Source organism: Struthio camelus, chromosome 1 (assembly GCF_040807025.1).
Source record: "Struthio camelus isolate bStrCam1 chromosome 1, bStrCam1.hap1, whole genome shotgun sequence".
NCBI classification, from domain to species: Eukaryota; Metazoa; Chordata; class Aves; order Struthioniformes; family Struthionidae; genus Struthio; species Struthio camelus.
In genome coordinates this window covers 68593098-68610909 of record NC_090942.1, presented here as the reverse complement: position 1 = coordinate 68610909, position 17812 = coordinate 68593098, and the positions used below count along the sequence as shown (strand labels likewise).

The following is a 17812-nucleotide window of genomic DNA, read 5'->3' as shown; positions in this document are numbered from 1 at the left end:
ATCTTTGGCATTTAGCCCAATCTTCAGGTCATTAAATGCTGCTGCTTCCCCCTTTAGGAGAGATGATGTCTAGAGGGAAACAATGGTGAAGATGATGAAAGTATGAATTCTGTTAAAATTATTTTTACCATAGATAATTTGTTGGTATTGTATTTTTCAAAGTCCTGATTCTTTTCAGTCCATTCCTGAGAAATAATAATGAATAATAATGGATTAATGATGTTATTTGGAAAAAAGCGTTTCCCTTATCCACTTAGCAAGGTGCTTGGGCATTGCACAGACAATTACAATTGAAGTGCAGCAGTAGTAATTAAAATGAGTATGCATTATAAAAACAAAAAAAAATGCAAATGAATCAAGCCCCAGGATTTAATGGAAAGGTCTGATACTACATGATTGAATCTTATATTTATTTAGTTATTTCCTTCAGTCAGAGTAGGGTAAATCCATAAGTAAAACTATATTAATAAGCATACACTATCAGGGAGGTTGTAACATCTTCATGTATTTCATTTGCAGAACATTTTTACAGCAAAACTTTCTTGTACCTTTTTCTGAGAAGTTCTAACCCCTCTCAAACTTCCAACAGCTTACTGAAACCTGATGACAACAAATTCCTCCAGCCTTTTGACAGGTAGAGATTTGCCATGTTTTTCCCTTAGAAATTCTGTTCTGAGGAATTTCCTTCCTCTCAGCTGTGCTCTATCTCCTTCCCCTGGGCAGGAGCTCCTCACAACTCAAGAAATACAGGCAGGCTCCTCTCTATTCCTTGCACTGATGGAGCTCTCCTCCCCATTCCTGCCTGAGGCCTTTCAAGGTAACAATTTTCTCCTGCTAGTTCAGTACCTAAAGTGCTACCAGTTTAAGATGCAGGGCGTATAGCTTAGATTCCTCGATATGATTTTATGATCTTATTATCATAAGCTTATGAGCTTATAATAAGGGTTTATTACACTTGTATGAGACAAGTGTATTTCTACTGTCGTCCTTTTAGGAGAATGAGAATTATGTACAAACACACCTAAATACAACAAAGATTATTATTATTACCTGACAACAGCCAAGTTCTTAGAGCTCAAGGAATGGCAGATCTAATGTTGTCCAACCAACTTTAATTAACCTAACATTTTCTCCTCTTCTTCCTGTCCCTCTTAAAACCATGGTGGACTCCTTAGTGAAATCACTACATCCAGTGTTTTTCACTGGATCCAATCTCATTCAATTCATAAGATGGATGCACAAGGGAGCGTGACACAAATCATATTAAAAAGACAGAATTAGAGTAATAGCTGGGAGGGAGGAGAATGAAGGATCGTGGTCTGGTGTATACCTTCCATTATGATCTCTGTGGGAAGCCGAGCCTTTTCCACACACTTCCAGAAGTTAGCAGCTGCTTGAGCAGAGATTCTCAAATACTGCTTTCAAACAGTCTACAAACCAAAAATTTTCTGTAGGAATTAGATGAATAATTTCAAAATAGAGGATAGAATCAAGACAATCACAATGTACTCATGCATAATTCATGGATGGAAAAAAATCTGCGTCTACTGAATGCTTCTTTCACTCAGACTTCTTTGCTTAAGGCCTCATCCAAAACTATTCAGATCAATGGGAGTTGTTTCACCATCCTGAATCTTAGCCAAGTCAATATCTGCTTACCCTTGTTAAGTAGAAGGATAAACTGAAGCTAAGACCAAACAAGCCACTCTTCCAAGGTTCACACAGGAGGCCATCGAGGGTCTGTGATCAGAAAGCACTGAAGTCAATGGCGTTGCTCCTCCACTTCACGTGGCGATTGAATAAAGGCAGGAGGAGACCTCTGGCATCTTTGTTCTCAGTCCGTCTCTGAAAAGGCAGGCCGTATAGTCTGCAATCTTACCTACGTTCTTTAAACTGAGATCTGCAACAAGGTGAACTCACTCCTGTTGGGGCTGTTGAATTGTTAATTCATACTGATATGACAAAATCAGGAGCAAAGGGAAAATATCGTGTTCTATAAATCAAACATAAAGAGCTGAGATGTGGTAAGGACAAATACTTCGGTTTCTTTCGCTGCCTTTTTTTTCCTCTTCGGTGAAGCGCTGCTAAGCTGACATATAAATATTTTAAAACAGAGCCTCATCAGTAAAAAGGTACAAATTCTGTACTGTAGCCTTAACTGAGATGTGTACTTTTCACACATTTTAAAATCCTGCCTATATTTGAGCTGCGCTGTTGCAACCTTGCAGTATTTTCAGCAAATTAAGAGGGATCAAGGTCTCTCTTTAGAATGCACCCTTCCTTTTTAATGTCGCTAAATGTTACATTATCTCCTGTCTTTTTTTATGAAATGAAGCTTTGCCCACTTAATTGATTAATTCTAGCGAGCAAAAGCTAGGCAGAGACATTTTTTCAGGCAGTCAGGTTTTTGTTTGAATTGACAGTTGTTCAGTCTTTTGTAAATACTGCAGTAAAATGAAAAAATGGAATATGAACTTGAATCTCCAAATCTTATCTGAGCAGCACCACTGAATTACATGGGAATTTTCAGATGGGACAAGTTTGTGTGATCTGGGCTTGCATAAGATACAGAAAAAAAAATACATAAAGAAATTGAATAATGTTGAGTCTCAACTCATACTCTGTCCAGAAGCTTTTTCCACAATGGCAGAGATCAAATTCTGTCAAGAAAACAAAAAACATGCATGAACAGTATATATCTCAGCTGAGGCTACAATACATTTTACTGATGAGGCTCTGTTTTAAAATAGTTATCTGTCAACTTAGCAGCGCTTCACCGCACAGAAAAAAAAAAAAAAAGCAGCAGACTATACGGCCTGCCTTTTCAGAGACGGACTGAGAACAAAGATGCCAGAGGTCTCCTCCTGCCTTTATTCAATCGCCACGTGAAGTGGAGGAGCAACGCCATTGACTTCAGTGCTTTCTGATCACAGACCCTCGATGGCCTCCTGTGTGAACCTTGGAAGAGTGGCTTGTTTGGTCTTCACACCTGTTTACATAACAGGTATGCAGATGCTGGCTTTTCAGGGAAATTAGGGCCAGGACAAACCAATAAAGCATCTGGCCTGAGATGCTACATGCCATATAATCTCATGCAGCTACTGAAACAGGAACTTGTGTTTAAGAACAGTATACCTCCAGAAATGCCTCTTCTACGACTAGGAAGATAATAAAAGATGGGCAATTCAGCCCTGATATTCCTTGATATTTTGTTCCAAGTGTTAATGCCTGTAATTGTTGATAAGTTGGAGTATTTTTCTCACTTTCAATTTATCACTTTTTACTTTCCAGATAGGAGTATTTATGCTGTTCTCCACTGGGCTAAAGAGCTCTTTAGTCCTAAAGCTCTTCTCTCCCTGAAGGTGACTGATCAGATCACCTGATGATATTATTTTTAGCAAGCTAAACAGACTGAACTCTTTAAATGATGCCTTTTTTTCAAAACTTGAGTCATTTCTTTGGCTTTTACGTTGAGGTGATCCTTCAGACTTGCTGATGCACAGTACGGTCCTTCTAGAGGCAGGCCAAATGTCTGTATGCTGAAGAGGTCACTGCTCAAATGTGTTCCTATCTTGTTGCCCATTTTTTATGGGGTTAAGCTTCTGCTCTGGTTAACCTTTGCCTTCAAATCTGCTTATAAACAAGATTGCCTGTGCTAAGACATGTTGAGTTGTGATAAAAAATTCCAGGTTTTAGTGTCTAAAAAAATTTTTTTGAAGGGGAAAATAAAAAGGCAAAAATGATCCTGTGACTCAAAACCAGAAAAATTTGCTCCTGATTTTTCTTTGAGGAACTTAGCAGAATTGCTTCTGACAGCTACAGCCTTCCACATTCCTGCAACCGAGTCTGTACAGTAGGACCTCTGCCTGCACAGCCTCTTGCAAAGGACACAAAAGGCCATGCTCTCTTTTGGGAGGCCCAGCTGTAGAGAGCAGCAGATGGGTCAGACAGCAGCACACCCTAGCTCTAGTTTTTGCATTGTGCACATCAGCTTAACAGCAGAATTGTGTGGTGATTACACACAGGCTGTGGGTGCAAGTGATTCTGCCTTGCCAATTTCTTTACAAGTGATGGGATTTTGGCAATGGCTGAAGTCAAGCTGGTGACCATGCAAGCGGCTGCAACCTTCTTACAACTTTTAACTTGGCGGGAGAGAGGTTTCCCTCTGATTTGCTGGCTGCTATATTTACCCATGTCCCTGTGTAAAAGCAGTCTTTCAGGCCTTTTCAGATAACAGGCAGAAGTATTTTCTCAAACAGAACACCCATTTTTAAAGGAGGGGAAGAAGCAATAAATCCCAAAAGCTCACAGCAGCTCTGCTCCTCCTTTCCATGCCGTGCATAGATGACAGCTCCGTTACTCCTTCTGTCTCTGCAGGGCTCACCTTGGGAAAGGGGAGAGAGAAACAGAGAAGGATGAGGAGTTTCACCCCTGGAGGGAGGGCTTAGGAGCTGGAAGCAGTAATAGTGGGTGGGTGGATGGGGAGGAGAGCGAACTGATGTGAATTGGGAAGCATGACACAGAGGGAGACTGGTGCAGCATTGATAAAGGACAGAGAGGGGACTGAGCATGGAAATTAGTAACTGGGGTGAGCAGAACCGAGGCGGGGGAGGAGGGCTGGTACGCGGTCTGCAGACAGGGCTGATGTGGAAGTTGTGAAGAGGCAGGAATGGCAGGGGAGGCAGGAGGTGTGAGGGGAGAGGCAGCTGGAGCCCCTCAGCAAACGGGGCAGAATGGCTGAATAGGTGTAACAGAGACATGCTGAGTATGGCTGAAAGGAAGACTCAAAACTCAAAAGTGAGGTTGAAATCCACAATTTGAGACTTTGAAAACATATAAATAAAGAAAAAAGGCCAAAATCAGATGCCTAGGAAAGAGATTCAGACTCAGACCAGCACGAAGTGATACTTCCCCCAAATTTTCCTTCAGCCTGGCTTCCAGAGCCAGAGGTTATAGCCTCGTATTCAATGACCCTCAGTAGAGTTCTCTCCTGTCAGCTTGGCTGGTCTCCTCTTGAACCTGTCTGAATTTTTAGCATTCACAGCATCCTGTAGCACAACTTTGTGGTGTAACTTTGCTCCAGCAGTACTTTCTTAATACTCTTAACCATGTGGTAATGAGGAAGAAAGACAGTACCACATACCTGAATAAGGGATCGAGGCCAGATGGGCAGACACAGTCCTCTCTGCAAAGACATAAACGTGCAGGAGCCCATATGTACCTGAGGCTTGGTCAAAAGGCAGTGCCAATCTTTCCATTGACTCTGCCTTAGTTTCAGGTCTGGATACTAAAGTAGCCAGAGTTATATGCTGATGTCTTAACTTATGATTTGCTTAAAAGCCTCCCATCTGTTTAGCTTTGTACTCTTCTTTCATACACATTTAAATTACTGCTGGTTGGATGTGGTAGTGATGACTTTGGAAACATTCTCTTTGTTTTTTAATTTCTTATGTGCTGTGTTTTTACAGAGATCAGCACAAAAAGGCAAAACACAACCAACTGTGACAGAATATACAAAACAGCATGAACTGCCTACAGATAAATGAAAACAGTCCAAAATAATAGAGACCAATGTAAATCATGAACAATAAGCATAATTGTAATAATAAACATGTCATCTATGTCAGATAAACAAATCACAAATATTTATTAAGATAACAAACAGATTATTAATGGAGAGACATTCAAAATTCAGATCATGTCTTTCAATCCTAGTGTGTATAAATTAGCAGCCAAATCTGCCAAAGTAAATGTAGCACTCTCACAGAGGTCATCGTGCCTAACAAATTAAAAAAAGCAGAGTAGAAAGGAGGAAAGCACAGACAGGCTTTTTTTTTTCTTTTTTCCTTCTGCCAGTATGACATAGTTTAGAAGGATCAGGCTGCATTAGTGCTATTTAAGATGATATAAACATGATGAGCATAAGAAAAAACTGGAGGCAGGGGTAAAAGGAAGGCTTTCCCTGCTAGCTGAAACTCTGACCCCAATCCTATAAGCTGCTCCAGGCAAGCAGGTGCATGAGACTTCATTTGAAATCAATGAGTTCTAAGCACAAAAATCTCTCTAAAAGTGGAGCATCTGCCTGCATTTACTATTTACCTGCATTCAGCAGTCTTTCAGATTCAGATATATTTTGTTGATATGGGGTGGCTTTTGCTGTTGTGAAAAAATGGGACATAGTATTTGTTGACTCTGGTGGGTGCAGGATGAGGCCAGTCAGTTAAAAATCAATTTTCAAGAGGAGCTAAATAAAAACAGTTGTTTCTTAACGCAAACCTGGCACTAACACAGCATGCAGGTGGTGAATGTACAGTCCTAAGCATCTGGAAATGGAGAGACTGAGGTTGTAGCAGCAGTAGGAATTCTTCCATAATGTACATTCTATATGTTTCATAGCACAGATTTCAGGACATAAACAGTATTAAACCAGACGGAATGAAACAAGCCTAGAAAATACTGCCTGTGACGGAAATAATGTTGTTTTGGCATTAATTTGTTGTATTTCCTTCCCTTCTGTGAAGGTAGTGGTGCACACTCAAGGCCAAGTTGCTGCTGGCTCATCACAGACATGTTCAAAGAGGGAAAGGAGGCAATCGTAACGTTATGGTCTGTCTGTCCTGGCTGGTGCTCCAAAGAGGAGTAGGAGCAAAAACTATCTCCTCGTTGCTACTGTTGGCTCGGCTAAACCCAGAGTTACAGTGATGAGATCCCAAGCGCGGATGATGTTCTGGCAACTGCTGGCATTTTTACCACCATGCTAATTATCCCTTCTTGTCCTTGCCGGCACTTCCAGTGGTGTCACTGCTGCTTCAGCTGAACTGGTGGTTAATGCTGATGGAACTTGTCCATGCTTAAACAGCTGTACTATAGCCATTAGATCGTTCGTTCAATGGGCTCCTGAAAAATGAAAAAGCCCTCTTTTATGGGAAAAGTAGAGCTAAGGGCAATGGTTCACTAAATGCTTTTAAAGTCAGAGAGTAAAACTTTCGCTGACTTTAGTGACAGCCAAGATTTTACCCTGCATGATGTATTCCACATTGCTTTCCTAGTGGTCCTGGAGCAGTGGTGAATATGAAGTAGTTTGTAGTGATAGAGGCAAGGTGGAGTAATATGCCACAGTTCGCATAGCCTAGGGTGTAAAGCACAGAATAAAACCAGGAGCTCTCGGCTGTAAATACTAGTCAACGTAATAAGAGATAGAGACCGCTTCTACTCCCCACTGGAGCCAACAGCATCACTGCCAGACCAGTCTGAAATTTAAGAAATACTTTTGTAGCTGGTTTGGTTTTTCTTCTTCTTTTTTTTTTTTTTTTGGCCTTCTGATAAGTCCCAGTTACTCATTTTGAACTACCCAAAACAATCCCTCCTCTTCCTTTCAGATATTCCTTCCCACTCCCAGCAATTGTTCTGCGAAGCGACCGAATTCTCTGACTCCCTTCCTCACAAGCCAGCTTCTTGCTCCTAATGCTGCGTGACTTGCCTGTCATGGCCATCTCTGTGCCCAGCCGACTTTCCTGCCTGCTGGAAAGGGCAAGTCTGTAGGTCCCCCTCAGCGCAGTGACACATCCTTTACCGCCCGCTGCAGAGGAGGAATGCCACCAGGCATCTGCAGGCAAAGTAGACGGGTGCTGTCTCGCCGTTCAGAGCAGGGCGCAGCTTGTCATTAGGACTCCAGCTCCGCCCCTCTGCCCAGCAGCAAAATACTCCGACCAAACTGCATGGAGAGACCTCCCCTCAAAAAACTTATTGGATTTCTGGGCTCAGCCTTGATTGTCCTGGAAATTCATGGTCCATATAGATTTGAGATCACATCATTTGTTGCTGACTGCAGATGAGCCTGAGCTGAGAGGTTTGGATCTTGGCTGTGGTCCGAACTTCCTTCCTGCTGCGAAGTTTTGGTTCCTGGCTCATTTCAGTGGATGTGCTCACCTCCTACAGAAGGCCATGCTGAAATTGATGTATTAGTAGTGAATCATTTGTCATAAATTGTTTCTTTGCCAAAGTAAACATTCAGTCAATGCAAAATTGTTTGTAAATTTGAAATGTACTCACTGAACATTTTGGATGTTTAAAACAATGAGGACAGCATTATAGGAATGTTGAAGTATTTCTTTCCTGTATATTTTTAAACACGTTGTTTGGATTTCTGAGATGAATGCATAAGGTGGTAGGGACAGAGGGCAGCTCCACACCATCACTCAGCTACAGTCCTTCAGTTCAGCAGCTCCTGGTCAGGATGCTTGTAAGAACAATAAGAGAACTGAGTCACATCTCTCACATGTGCCTGAATGTATCCTATTTCTCAGGGAAGGGATCTTAACATTGGGGCATAAGATGGATCCCCTTCATATGCTTTAGTTTGTATGAAATTCCCCAGATTTGTGAATTTTTAGCTTTTTTTTTTCTGAGCCTTTTGCCTTCTCCCAAGAACAGAGGAAAAAATGAAGCAGCGGGAGCAGTTATTTATTGATGCTTAACTTTTTTTTTTTAAAGAGTGAGCGATGCAGTTTAGCTAGCACACAGACATACTAATAGGTGTACTTATCAGATAAATGCAGTGTCTTTATTATGGAATAATGACAAAAATATTCACTGTTAAAATGGATGTTGTGCTGCACACAATATTGTTTTGCCTGTTGACACCTCTCTGAATTGGAAAGGGAAAGTGGGAAATATATATTCTACAGATTTGTAAATGAAAAGGAAGATTATATCTGTAGGTCTTAGAAACAGAATTAAGTAGGGACCTAATGTTATCAAACAGATGCAAAATAAATTCATGTTTCTACAGAAAAATGGTTTGAAATTATCATGACACCTTAGTATACAGTTATTACAATGCGGTTAATATGGCATAATTTTAAGGGCCACCAGGAAATTTGGCCTGCAGGATATAGGAATTATAACAGTCTAATACGGTAAGCTTTGAAATGAAATAACTTCATGTGAATACTTAACAGCAAGAGAAAGCATTTGAAAGATTGAAATGCAAGAGTAATAACCTCATTGGCAAGCTTTAACAGGTATTTCACAGAGAAGAAATATTTCACATAAGAATTTCAAGTTTTAACTATATTTCCATTGTTGGTAGGAATGGCGAAAACATCTCTGCATACAATGTCTAGGTTCTTCTGTGAATCTAGTCTTTCGATTTAATTGCATATACCTGGAAAAAAATGGCAGAATTCATGTTGGACCAAACCAAACAAGTAGCCAATAATTTACCCTGAAATTATGTGGTTTTATGTGCTTCAATTTACCAATCATACCGCAAATAATTTGTTTTGGGGTTGATCTGGGGGAAAAATAGAGCTTAATTTTTTGGTTCAACAATGGAATCAAATAATCATTTATTCACACAACCCAGCCACTTGAACACCCACTTAAATCCTAAAGTAGGAACTTGCCATTGACAACAAAGAGTTTGGATCAACTTCCTCTCGCAGGGGCGAGGCTCATTCCCTGGGAATATTGATTTCTTTTTTTGTTAGTTTTTATATTAGAAAAGATGAAAAATTGTTTCCATCTTGAAGCTAACTCTGCAGGAGCAAGCTTTTATGAAAGGAATTTTTTCAGTGCACAGGTTTTTTTTAACCACGCTAGTGCATTTTCTAGAATATGCTCCGATCAGGCAATGTCAAAAGTACAATTAAATGGTGCAGGCCCCTAACTGATGCTGTCCGTAATTAAAATGAATTGCTTCATCAAAGGTCTCTCTTTGTTTTGCCCCCTGATTATTTTGTTTGGAAACAGACTGCCCTAAAATGTATCAAGTGTCCTGCTGTTACTATTTAGACAAACATATGTCAGTAGATTCTTAATACTTTGAGTAGGCTTTTATTACAACATCTTTCTCCAGCTATATTTAACTCTCATCTTTAATGTAGGGACTTGCATCTCTTTTCATGCTTCTCTTTCTATTAACTTTCCAGATATATTCAGAAATCTCCTAATTTGCATCCAACAATGACTTATGTCTTGAAGCATTAATATGTACATTTGAAAACATTGAAGCTAATGTAAGAAAATGATAAAATACTATTGAAAGTTCCTAGTTTAAATATGTGTGATTCGTAATACATGAATTTTTAAAAGATCTATTTAAAAAATAGGAAGAAATGATCTTGAAAATTCCATCTATCCTTTTTCCCTTAGGAATTAAGGCCAGAAGAAGAAGAAGAAGAAGAAGAAGAAGAAGAAGAAAATGGGTCTAAAGCTGGGTAGGAAATGCAGTGAATTTTCATCAGAATGATGACATTTATTTCAGTCTCCGAATGGCAGAAAAAAAAAAGAAATGAAATTCCAATTTTTCTGAAACAAGGTCTAATATTTAGTGCCCACATAGCTCTAAAGGAACTTAATAGAGATGGTCAGCATCAAAAGAATTATGTTAAATGTCTTGCTAACACAGTGAGTTATAGCTGACTCTTTAACGCTTGAGTTAATGTCCTCTTCTTGTGGCAGAAGGGGATTAGTCAGTTCATGACGACTGGTAGCTTCATTGTAGTGATGAAAGAATGGCTCCGCCAGGGGCCTAGTAGTCACAATCAGTGTTCGGTAAGACTGGACTGGAAAGGGTTCGTATCTGAAATAACGTGGAGAAGGCTTGGATAGCTGGATTTTGGGTTGAATATGCAATTGTAATTACGATTGCATGATCAATAGCTGGATGTTTGGAAGTACGTGCAGGCTCCTCAAATTTTTTATGTGCTGACTTATAAAACAAGTAGTTTGTGCCTGCTGGCAGCATGGCTAAATGACCAGCTCAGAATACTTGTTGCTTTTCTTGTACGGCCATAGCTATTCTTAATATTTCTCTCTTTTCTGTTAAATATGTTTTTTTTTTTTTTAAGCCCCGGTATGGTATGTTTGATCTCTTGCCAGGTAGCCTAATGGGAATACTCTGTTCTGTTATGCAAGAAGCATGGGCTTGATCCTTAACTGCTGTTACCATGCTCTTAGGAATTTACGGTTACAAAAATAAAAGCATTCGCCTGCAGCCATACTGCTGTGGACTGTGCTCTTGTCAGATCTCAAGGGTTAAGCAAGGTCAGTCCTGCGCAGGACTCACACTGTTGGGGAGGGTGCAGTGGGGGTATGGAAAGGAGCCACAAAATAAAAAAAAAGTGTGTGAAACTCCTTCCTCGTCTGCACTCCACTCTGGGGAGCTTCTCTTCTTTTTCCTCTCTTGTGGCTTAGTTTTGGTTACATTTTTTTTCTCAGATATACAATTATTTCCTAAGTGTTCTTTCTTTTTTTTTTTTTTCTAATGAGCAAAGGCAATTACTGTGAGTATGCAAAACTGTCAACACTAAGCATGGCCTGTTGGAATTCACGGCTAAGCCTCTGCCCAGTGACCTCCTGGACGGACACTGTTTGCAACCCAACCTGCCCTTACAGACCATTCAAGGTGCATCTGAAACAGAGCATCTGCGTAGTTGTACACGCAGGTACCATTTTACCCTATGACAGTAATCCACAGTCATTTGATACTCATGTGTGCATTGGAGAATTGTTAATCATGCTCCTGACAGTACTGCCTGAGAACCAGACACTGCTGGAGCCCCACACGAGACACTGGCAGTCCGTACCCTGGGGGCTTACAGCTTAAGGGATGGAGCAGACGCGGATGTCGGAAGGGCTCAGGCACCTATGAAGAAGGAGTGGTGTGATGCTGGAAGTGGTGTTTAAAACTGTGAGCTCGGAGGTGAGGAGGAGGCTGGGATGATCGGGAAGAAAGTGAAGCAGAAGTAGAAGAGACCGAGGAGAGGGCTTTGACAAGTGAGGTGGAGGAGGAGGAAAAGGGGGAGAGTTCTTCTGTCAGCTTCAGGCTCTGGTTTTCTCCGCTCTGCTGCATCTTACCCTAAAGCCTCATAACTAGGGAAAGAGGGATGCCACATGCTGGGGAACCGCCTGTAAGGGAAAAGCATCTCCTCTCCACAAATCTGAATCAGATGTAAACTTGTGCAGAAGACTGTAGCTGGACCCCATTTTAGCCACCTGCAATAACACCACCTCAGAGGTAACACGAATATTGAATGTTATACTTAGAGCATCTATAGCTCCAGAAAAAATGATAGCACATTATTTTGTTTCCCAACTGATAAAACATTGTTTACTAATGTGTAAGCTCAGCATCCCGCGAGCACATACTGATCATCATCGTGCACTAAGAGGAGGAGCTAGTTGTCACCAGACACAGAGTAAGGGACAGATGTCCAAGAAGTATCCTGCATATTCCTCTAAGGCAATCCTACAAGCAAAACATAAGAGCCAGGCCGGAAGGAAAACCTGAAGTCCAATCACTTCCAAATGTCAGGTGAGCTCAGTCCTGTGCCCCAAACGCATTAGCAAATCATTCCTCGGATCTGAAAAACTGCAAAACTACAGAGAAGTCCAGAATAAGATCTGATCTGTTTTCTGATCTTCTCCTGACCTTGTGCAAAAGAGACTCAGCCAGCTCTGCTTGAATGTTTGACAGACGCTATTCAATGGACTACAAGAAATTTCCAGTGTCTTCGAAATACACAATCAAAGCAGCATTCTGTATTCTGCTCACCTTCCCTTTTTCCATTTTCCCTTCAGGTTCTGAGGTTTATGCCATTAAATTTTGGTATAAAACATTATAATAAATAATAAGTAGCAGCATTTTCCATTCTAAAGATATCAAAGATGGAAAAATATTATTGTTTCCATTTTTCTAGTGAGGAAAGTGAGGCACTAATTACTTGCCCAAGGTGACTTTGCTCAGTAAAAGATATTGCAGCAAGAGAAAGAGCAAATTAATTTAATGTTTTGAAGATGGTTTCTTTTTTTGCTGAAGAAAAAGCATTCTGGTGGAAAAGTGCAGTTTCAGAAAGTGAAAACATGTGCAAATATAATGTAAGTCTAAAAGAGTTGGCTCTTACACAGGAATTTGTGGCTGCGATAGAAGAACAGATGAGTGATCAGTTTGTGTATAGATAATTGCAGTGAGTGAGTCTAGCCTTCAGGAAAAAATGTCTTTATGCAAGAGTCCTGGACGTAGTGGAAGTGCTTGAATACTGCTGTGATGGAAAAGCAGGCAGACAGTATGAACTCTGTAGACAGTTAGACAGAGAACGGCATGCAAAAGCATGGAAAAATTGAAGTGCCCTGAGCTGCTCTGGATCAGCCGCTTGTTCACAGCGAGGACCCTGCCTGTGACTGACAGCAACGTAGAGCACGCAAAGCCTCCACACAGTCAGCCAGAAGAACCGGTGGAAACATCTGGTGTCATTTATTCAATAGGCCAAGGGCAAAAGCCTGCCCCGGCTTCAAGCAACCTCCCTGAGGGTGAGAGGGTCTGAGTCGTTGTCCTGCCGCTGCAAGACAAGGGGACCAAAAGCAGCAATGCCACAGTGCATGGACAGGGGCTCTTTGCAGCTCACCGGATAGTGTCTCCCGTTGGTATCGATTTGGGTGGCAGCTCTGGGAAAGCCTGAAGGCATTTTCCTAACCAGCGGACAGAGCCTATGACAGCCTGTCATGGTGACTTGGCACAATACTAGGCCTTTTTCTTTGCACCCTCTGAAATAGTATGTCCTACTGACTGTATGGGAAGAAGGACCTCCATGTAAATCTTCCCTTACCTGGGCAATAATGGGCAACAGCGTTCCTTTTTGTTAGGGGAGAAAAATACTGTGCCTGATTTTATTTTGGTTTACTACGATTTGCCAATAGAAAGCACCAGGACAGAGAGTTAGCTGGCTGTAGGTGTCAGGCAGCTCCCCGAGTGCAGCACTTGCTTATATAACAGGATCCTGTCCTCAGGACCACTGACAATTACCCAGTGAAATGTTAGGAAATGTAGCTAGTAAACAGTATTTTATAGAGAGAGAAGAAATGGTGCCCATTATTTCACTGGCTGGGCATGGTGTCGCTCAATCTCCACCAGCCAATTGTGTGGGCTGAGATGTGCCGTCAGCCAGAAACTAGCGCTTCCAGCCTGTCTGTGTGCTTGAATTAAATACTGTGTAAAGCAGCTGCTCTCCTAATTTGCCTCCAGATTCCTTCTGTACTGTTGCTAACACCTACTCGTTCTCAGTGGGTTAGGCCTCATCTGCACAGGAAAGATGTTTGATGTATGACAAGGTTACACAGGAGCTCACTGATTTATGACATCTCACCTGCTACCGTGGTCTTACTGATACGTCACCCGGTCTATCTGGTATGCTGCTATCCTGCTCTCACTTCTTACGCTGGACTCTGTTCATCCCTGCTGCTCTTCTGCTTTATTATCTCTCTGCCTCCCCAGCCTAAGACTGACTACCTTTCTTTTCTCTGTCCAGTGCTGTTAGCTCTCCTTTTGCCTCCTACTGGTGGATTTGCAAACCTGTTGTTTCCTCTTCCTCAGGATGGGTGGGAAAGGGACATGGGAGGAGGGGGCTGCCTCAGCCTGCCATCATCTCTTGCTTTATCTTGGATTTTACAAACGGATTGAATTGGATTTTTATCTGAGTATCACTAAGCAGTCGAAAGGCTTTCCGGCAGCAGTATATAAATAAAAATGAATCAGAATAGATTGGATTGTTGCTTCTTACATCCGCTTCCCTATTTTGTTTCTGACAGGTCCTGACACCCACACACATGCTCCTTGCTCAGACTCTGCTAGATCTCCTTTTTCGTCTGCTTTGAATTTTTAGCAGCATTTTACATTCCTTATATCCTCTTTCCCTCACAGAGGATTTCACTAGCTCTTAGCCTGGTTCTTAACTCTGAGGCCTTGCGCCCTTATGCTCTCCATAATGATGGGTCTTACCAGTCCCATCATTAAAACATCACGAGGCAAGCCTTGCACTCTCCTGCAGACTCTGAAATAGGCAACATACCCCTAACGGCTGCTAATTTGCTTTGGATTTCCATCAGGTCTAATAACTCCTCTCTGCTTCAGTCTGCAGCAAGTATTTCTAACTGTGCCTCCCACTGCAAAGGAGTGGAAGTGAGTGCAAAATCTGCAACAGGTAATTTATGTAATCGATTTACCCTTCTTCCCTGAGTTGGATATGCATGAGCAGATCCCGATTTCTTCAAATGTATTCACTATTTGAAAAGGTTTGCGTGATTTTTTTACTTGTGCCGTTTTTCATGCTATGTATCAATCCCAAATGTTCCCTGTGTGCCCTCCAGAAATGGTATTTGCCATTCAAACAGCATTATGTTCTAACTGTTTAGGTGTGTTGTGAGGAATTGTTTCTGATCCTAAAATGGATGAGCTTGCAGACACCTCTGTTATGTCTTGCATGTGCCCCTTTAAAATGTGGTATTAATATTTACAGATGCCTTCCTGAAATTCACTTTCCATGAATATTTGTGCTGGAACGTGCGCATTGGTTGCTTGAATGTGCAGACAACAAGGGGATATAAAAGGGACACACGAACAAACTAGGAGAATGTATTTAAAAAAAAGAAGGAAACGTTCACCTTTTTACAAAGTCAATTTTTAAATTGCCCAACTCTAAACACGAGCACTGGAGAGAAAACAAGCAAGTGTATGAGTCAGAGCATCCCTCTTTTGTCTGCCGCACTCCAAATCCAATACGTGGAAGCACAAAAGCTGCTAGGAACAGAAGCAGGGCTGAGAGTGGAAACAGAAAATAACATTTGCAGGATCCTCTCTTAAATCGTGACTTCGCCACAGGTGGGTAGAGACAAGGTCAAGCAGCACGACACCACCTCCCTCCTCCTCAGGGCAGGCGCGTTGCTCCCAGAACCTCTTTTCCACGACGGTGCTCGGCGCTGGCGCATGGCGGAGGCCCACAGCCACCCCCACGAGGGGCTCGGCTGCCCTGCGGCAGGAGGAGGGCTGCTGGGGGACGTGGCAGGGGAACCTCGGCGGCGGGGGCTGCTGGGCTGGCCAGGCTGGTAACATGGCGGCCGGCCTCTGACATGGCGGCAGGCCTGTGACGCGGCAGCAGGCCTTGTGACGTCACCGCCGGCCTGTGAGGTGAGCAAGGGCCCGCCGCTGTGCCGGGCCATTCTGAGCCGGGGAGCCGCCAGGTGCGGAGGCCCAAGCCGGCAGGGAGGCTGGAGCAGCGGGTGCGGAGCGCGGCGGCGGTGCCAGGGGAGGCGGAGGGGGCTGAGGCGGGGCAGGCGACACAGCGCATGGTGCCCGCAGCGCCCGGACCGCAGGCGACGCCGCGCGACGGCGGAGGCCTGCGCCGGCCGCTCGCCCTTCTCCCCGCCCCTCCCCGCGCGCATGCGCAGCCACCTCCCCTTCCCGCACTCGGCTCGGCCCGGGCCTCTTGGAGGGGAAGAGCTTGCCTTGCCACGAGCGGGAGCGGCGCGGTAAGCCTGGCGGAAGTGACGCGGAATTAGGGGCGGAAGGGGTGCGGGAGGCTGCTTCCTGTTTGGCCCTGGTGGAGGGGGTGGGGGGGGCGCGGCCGGCTGGCGGCAGGTGAGCGCGGCGCGGCGCGGCGCGGCTCGGCTCGGCTCGGCTCGGCTCGGCTCGGCTCGGCGCGGTTGCGCCAGGCCGCCCGGGAGCGGGCGCTGCCCTAGGGCCGGCGGCCGGTTAACGGCTGCGCTGCTTTGGGGCGGCGGTTGGGCGGGCGGTGCGGCCTGGCCGGGCCGGGCACCGGGGGCCTCGGGCCGCCGGCGCCGTGGTGCCCGGGAGGGGTGGCCGGGGGAGGGCTGGGCCTTAGCGGCGTCTGCACGTCGCGTCGCGGTGCTGCGCGCCGAGCGTGGCGGGCGGCCGCCCTGCTCGAAGCCGTCCGCGGAGGCGGGCAGGTACTGAGGCTCCGGTTTTGTGGCGGTTTTATCTGGTGGCTTACGTTTGGAAGTTGCTCCGCAGCTCTCGTGGCCAGAAGCTTATTTCGAAAATCAGAGTCCCAATTTTGCAGAAAGTGAGTCTGGATTAGTAGGTGTGATGGAGCCGGAACTTATTACTACTTTGGCTTTTTGGGGCTTTCCTTTGTTTTATACCTTCATTTATTGCAGAAATCAGATTTTTTTTTTTTTAATGGGTGGAAGAAACACGGCTTAGACCGGACTCAATTACAAGGAGTCAGATGTCATAGAAGGTTACATCAGAGTTGGATCTGGTGTAAGGAAGTAGGTTCTGACAGGATCCTGTAAGTGGGTTCTTTAAAGTTCTTTAAACTGCTCTAAGATCTACAATGTGTTGTGAATAAATGAAATGCCTCTAGTAATGACAGACTTGGCACGTCTGTGACCACTTCAAGCCTTGGAAAGAAGCGCTTGGCAATATGGAATGAGATTTGTATCGATATCTGTTTTGATGGGAGGACGAGGTTAGAAAACGTTACATTACGTTCACCGCTTCAGAGCTGAGTTAGGAAACAGACTATTGACACTCTGTAGTGGAGGCAATGGAACGCTGAAATCTCAAGTTGGAGGTCACGTATGGGACTTAGCATAGGCCTTTTGTGATTGGGAAGGTTGGTGCTTCCTTGCTGTGTAGATTAGATACCCTGTAGGGAACTAGATGCTAAAGCCCGAAAGGAGTAGTGAAAAAAAGCAAAGGTGCTCAAGATTTGGGAACTCTAGGATTTGAGTTAAGTAATTTTTACCCAGAAAGTTAGGTAATGACTTGCAGTAGAGTTGTGATATTTTTATACTGCTAATATTCTGAGGACCAAATAGTTATTGTAAAATATCAGCTAATTCAAATAATGCTGCTGATTACAGAAAATATAATTTCTAGTCCATCCGTGCGTCAACGCAGTTCCTATCTGGAATTTAATGTCGCCTTTAAATTGCACAAGGGCATGCTCCCAGCTGCCAAACTGGTAGCTGTGGTGATGTAACTAGTTTTCAAATGAAAAAATGTTAGAAC

At 43.5% G+C, this 17812-nt stretch overlaps 1 protein-coding gene across 6 annotated transcripts in view; it reads left to right on the top strand.

Moving 5' to 3' along the window:
- Positions 1-15398: 15398 nt before the first annotated feature.
- The window catches only part of WASHC1 (WASH complex subunit 1), a 45535-nt gene continuing 43121 nt past the window's right edge, over positions 15399-17812 (top strand). For 2 of the 6 annotated variants that reach the window (XM_068946735.1, XM_068946701.1), the window contains exon 1: positions 15399-16305. Coding sequence is in view for 1 of the 6 variants with exons in the window: in XM_068946701.1 (XP_068802802.1) it covers positions 16217-16305 (89 nt within the window). In the remaining 5 variants the exon portion in view is untranslated. Of the gene's footprint in view, positions 16306-16342; positions 16415-16544; positions 16860-17812 lie in introns of those variants that run through there. The other 4 variants (XM_068946712.1, XM_068946725.1, XM_068946731.1 and 1 more) reach the window with 4 other exon arrangements.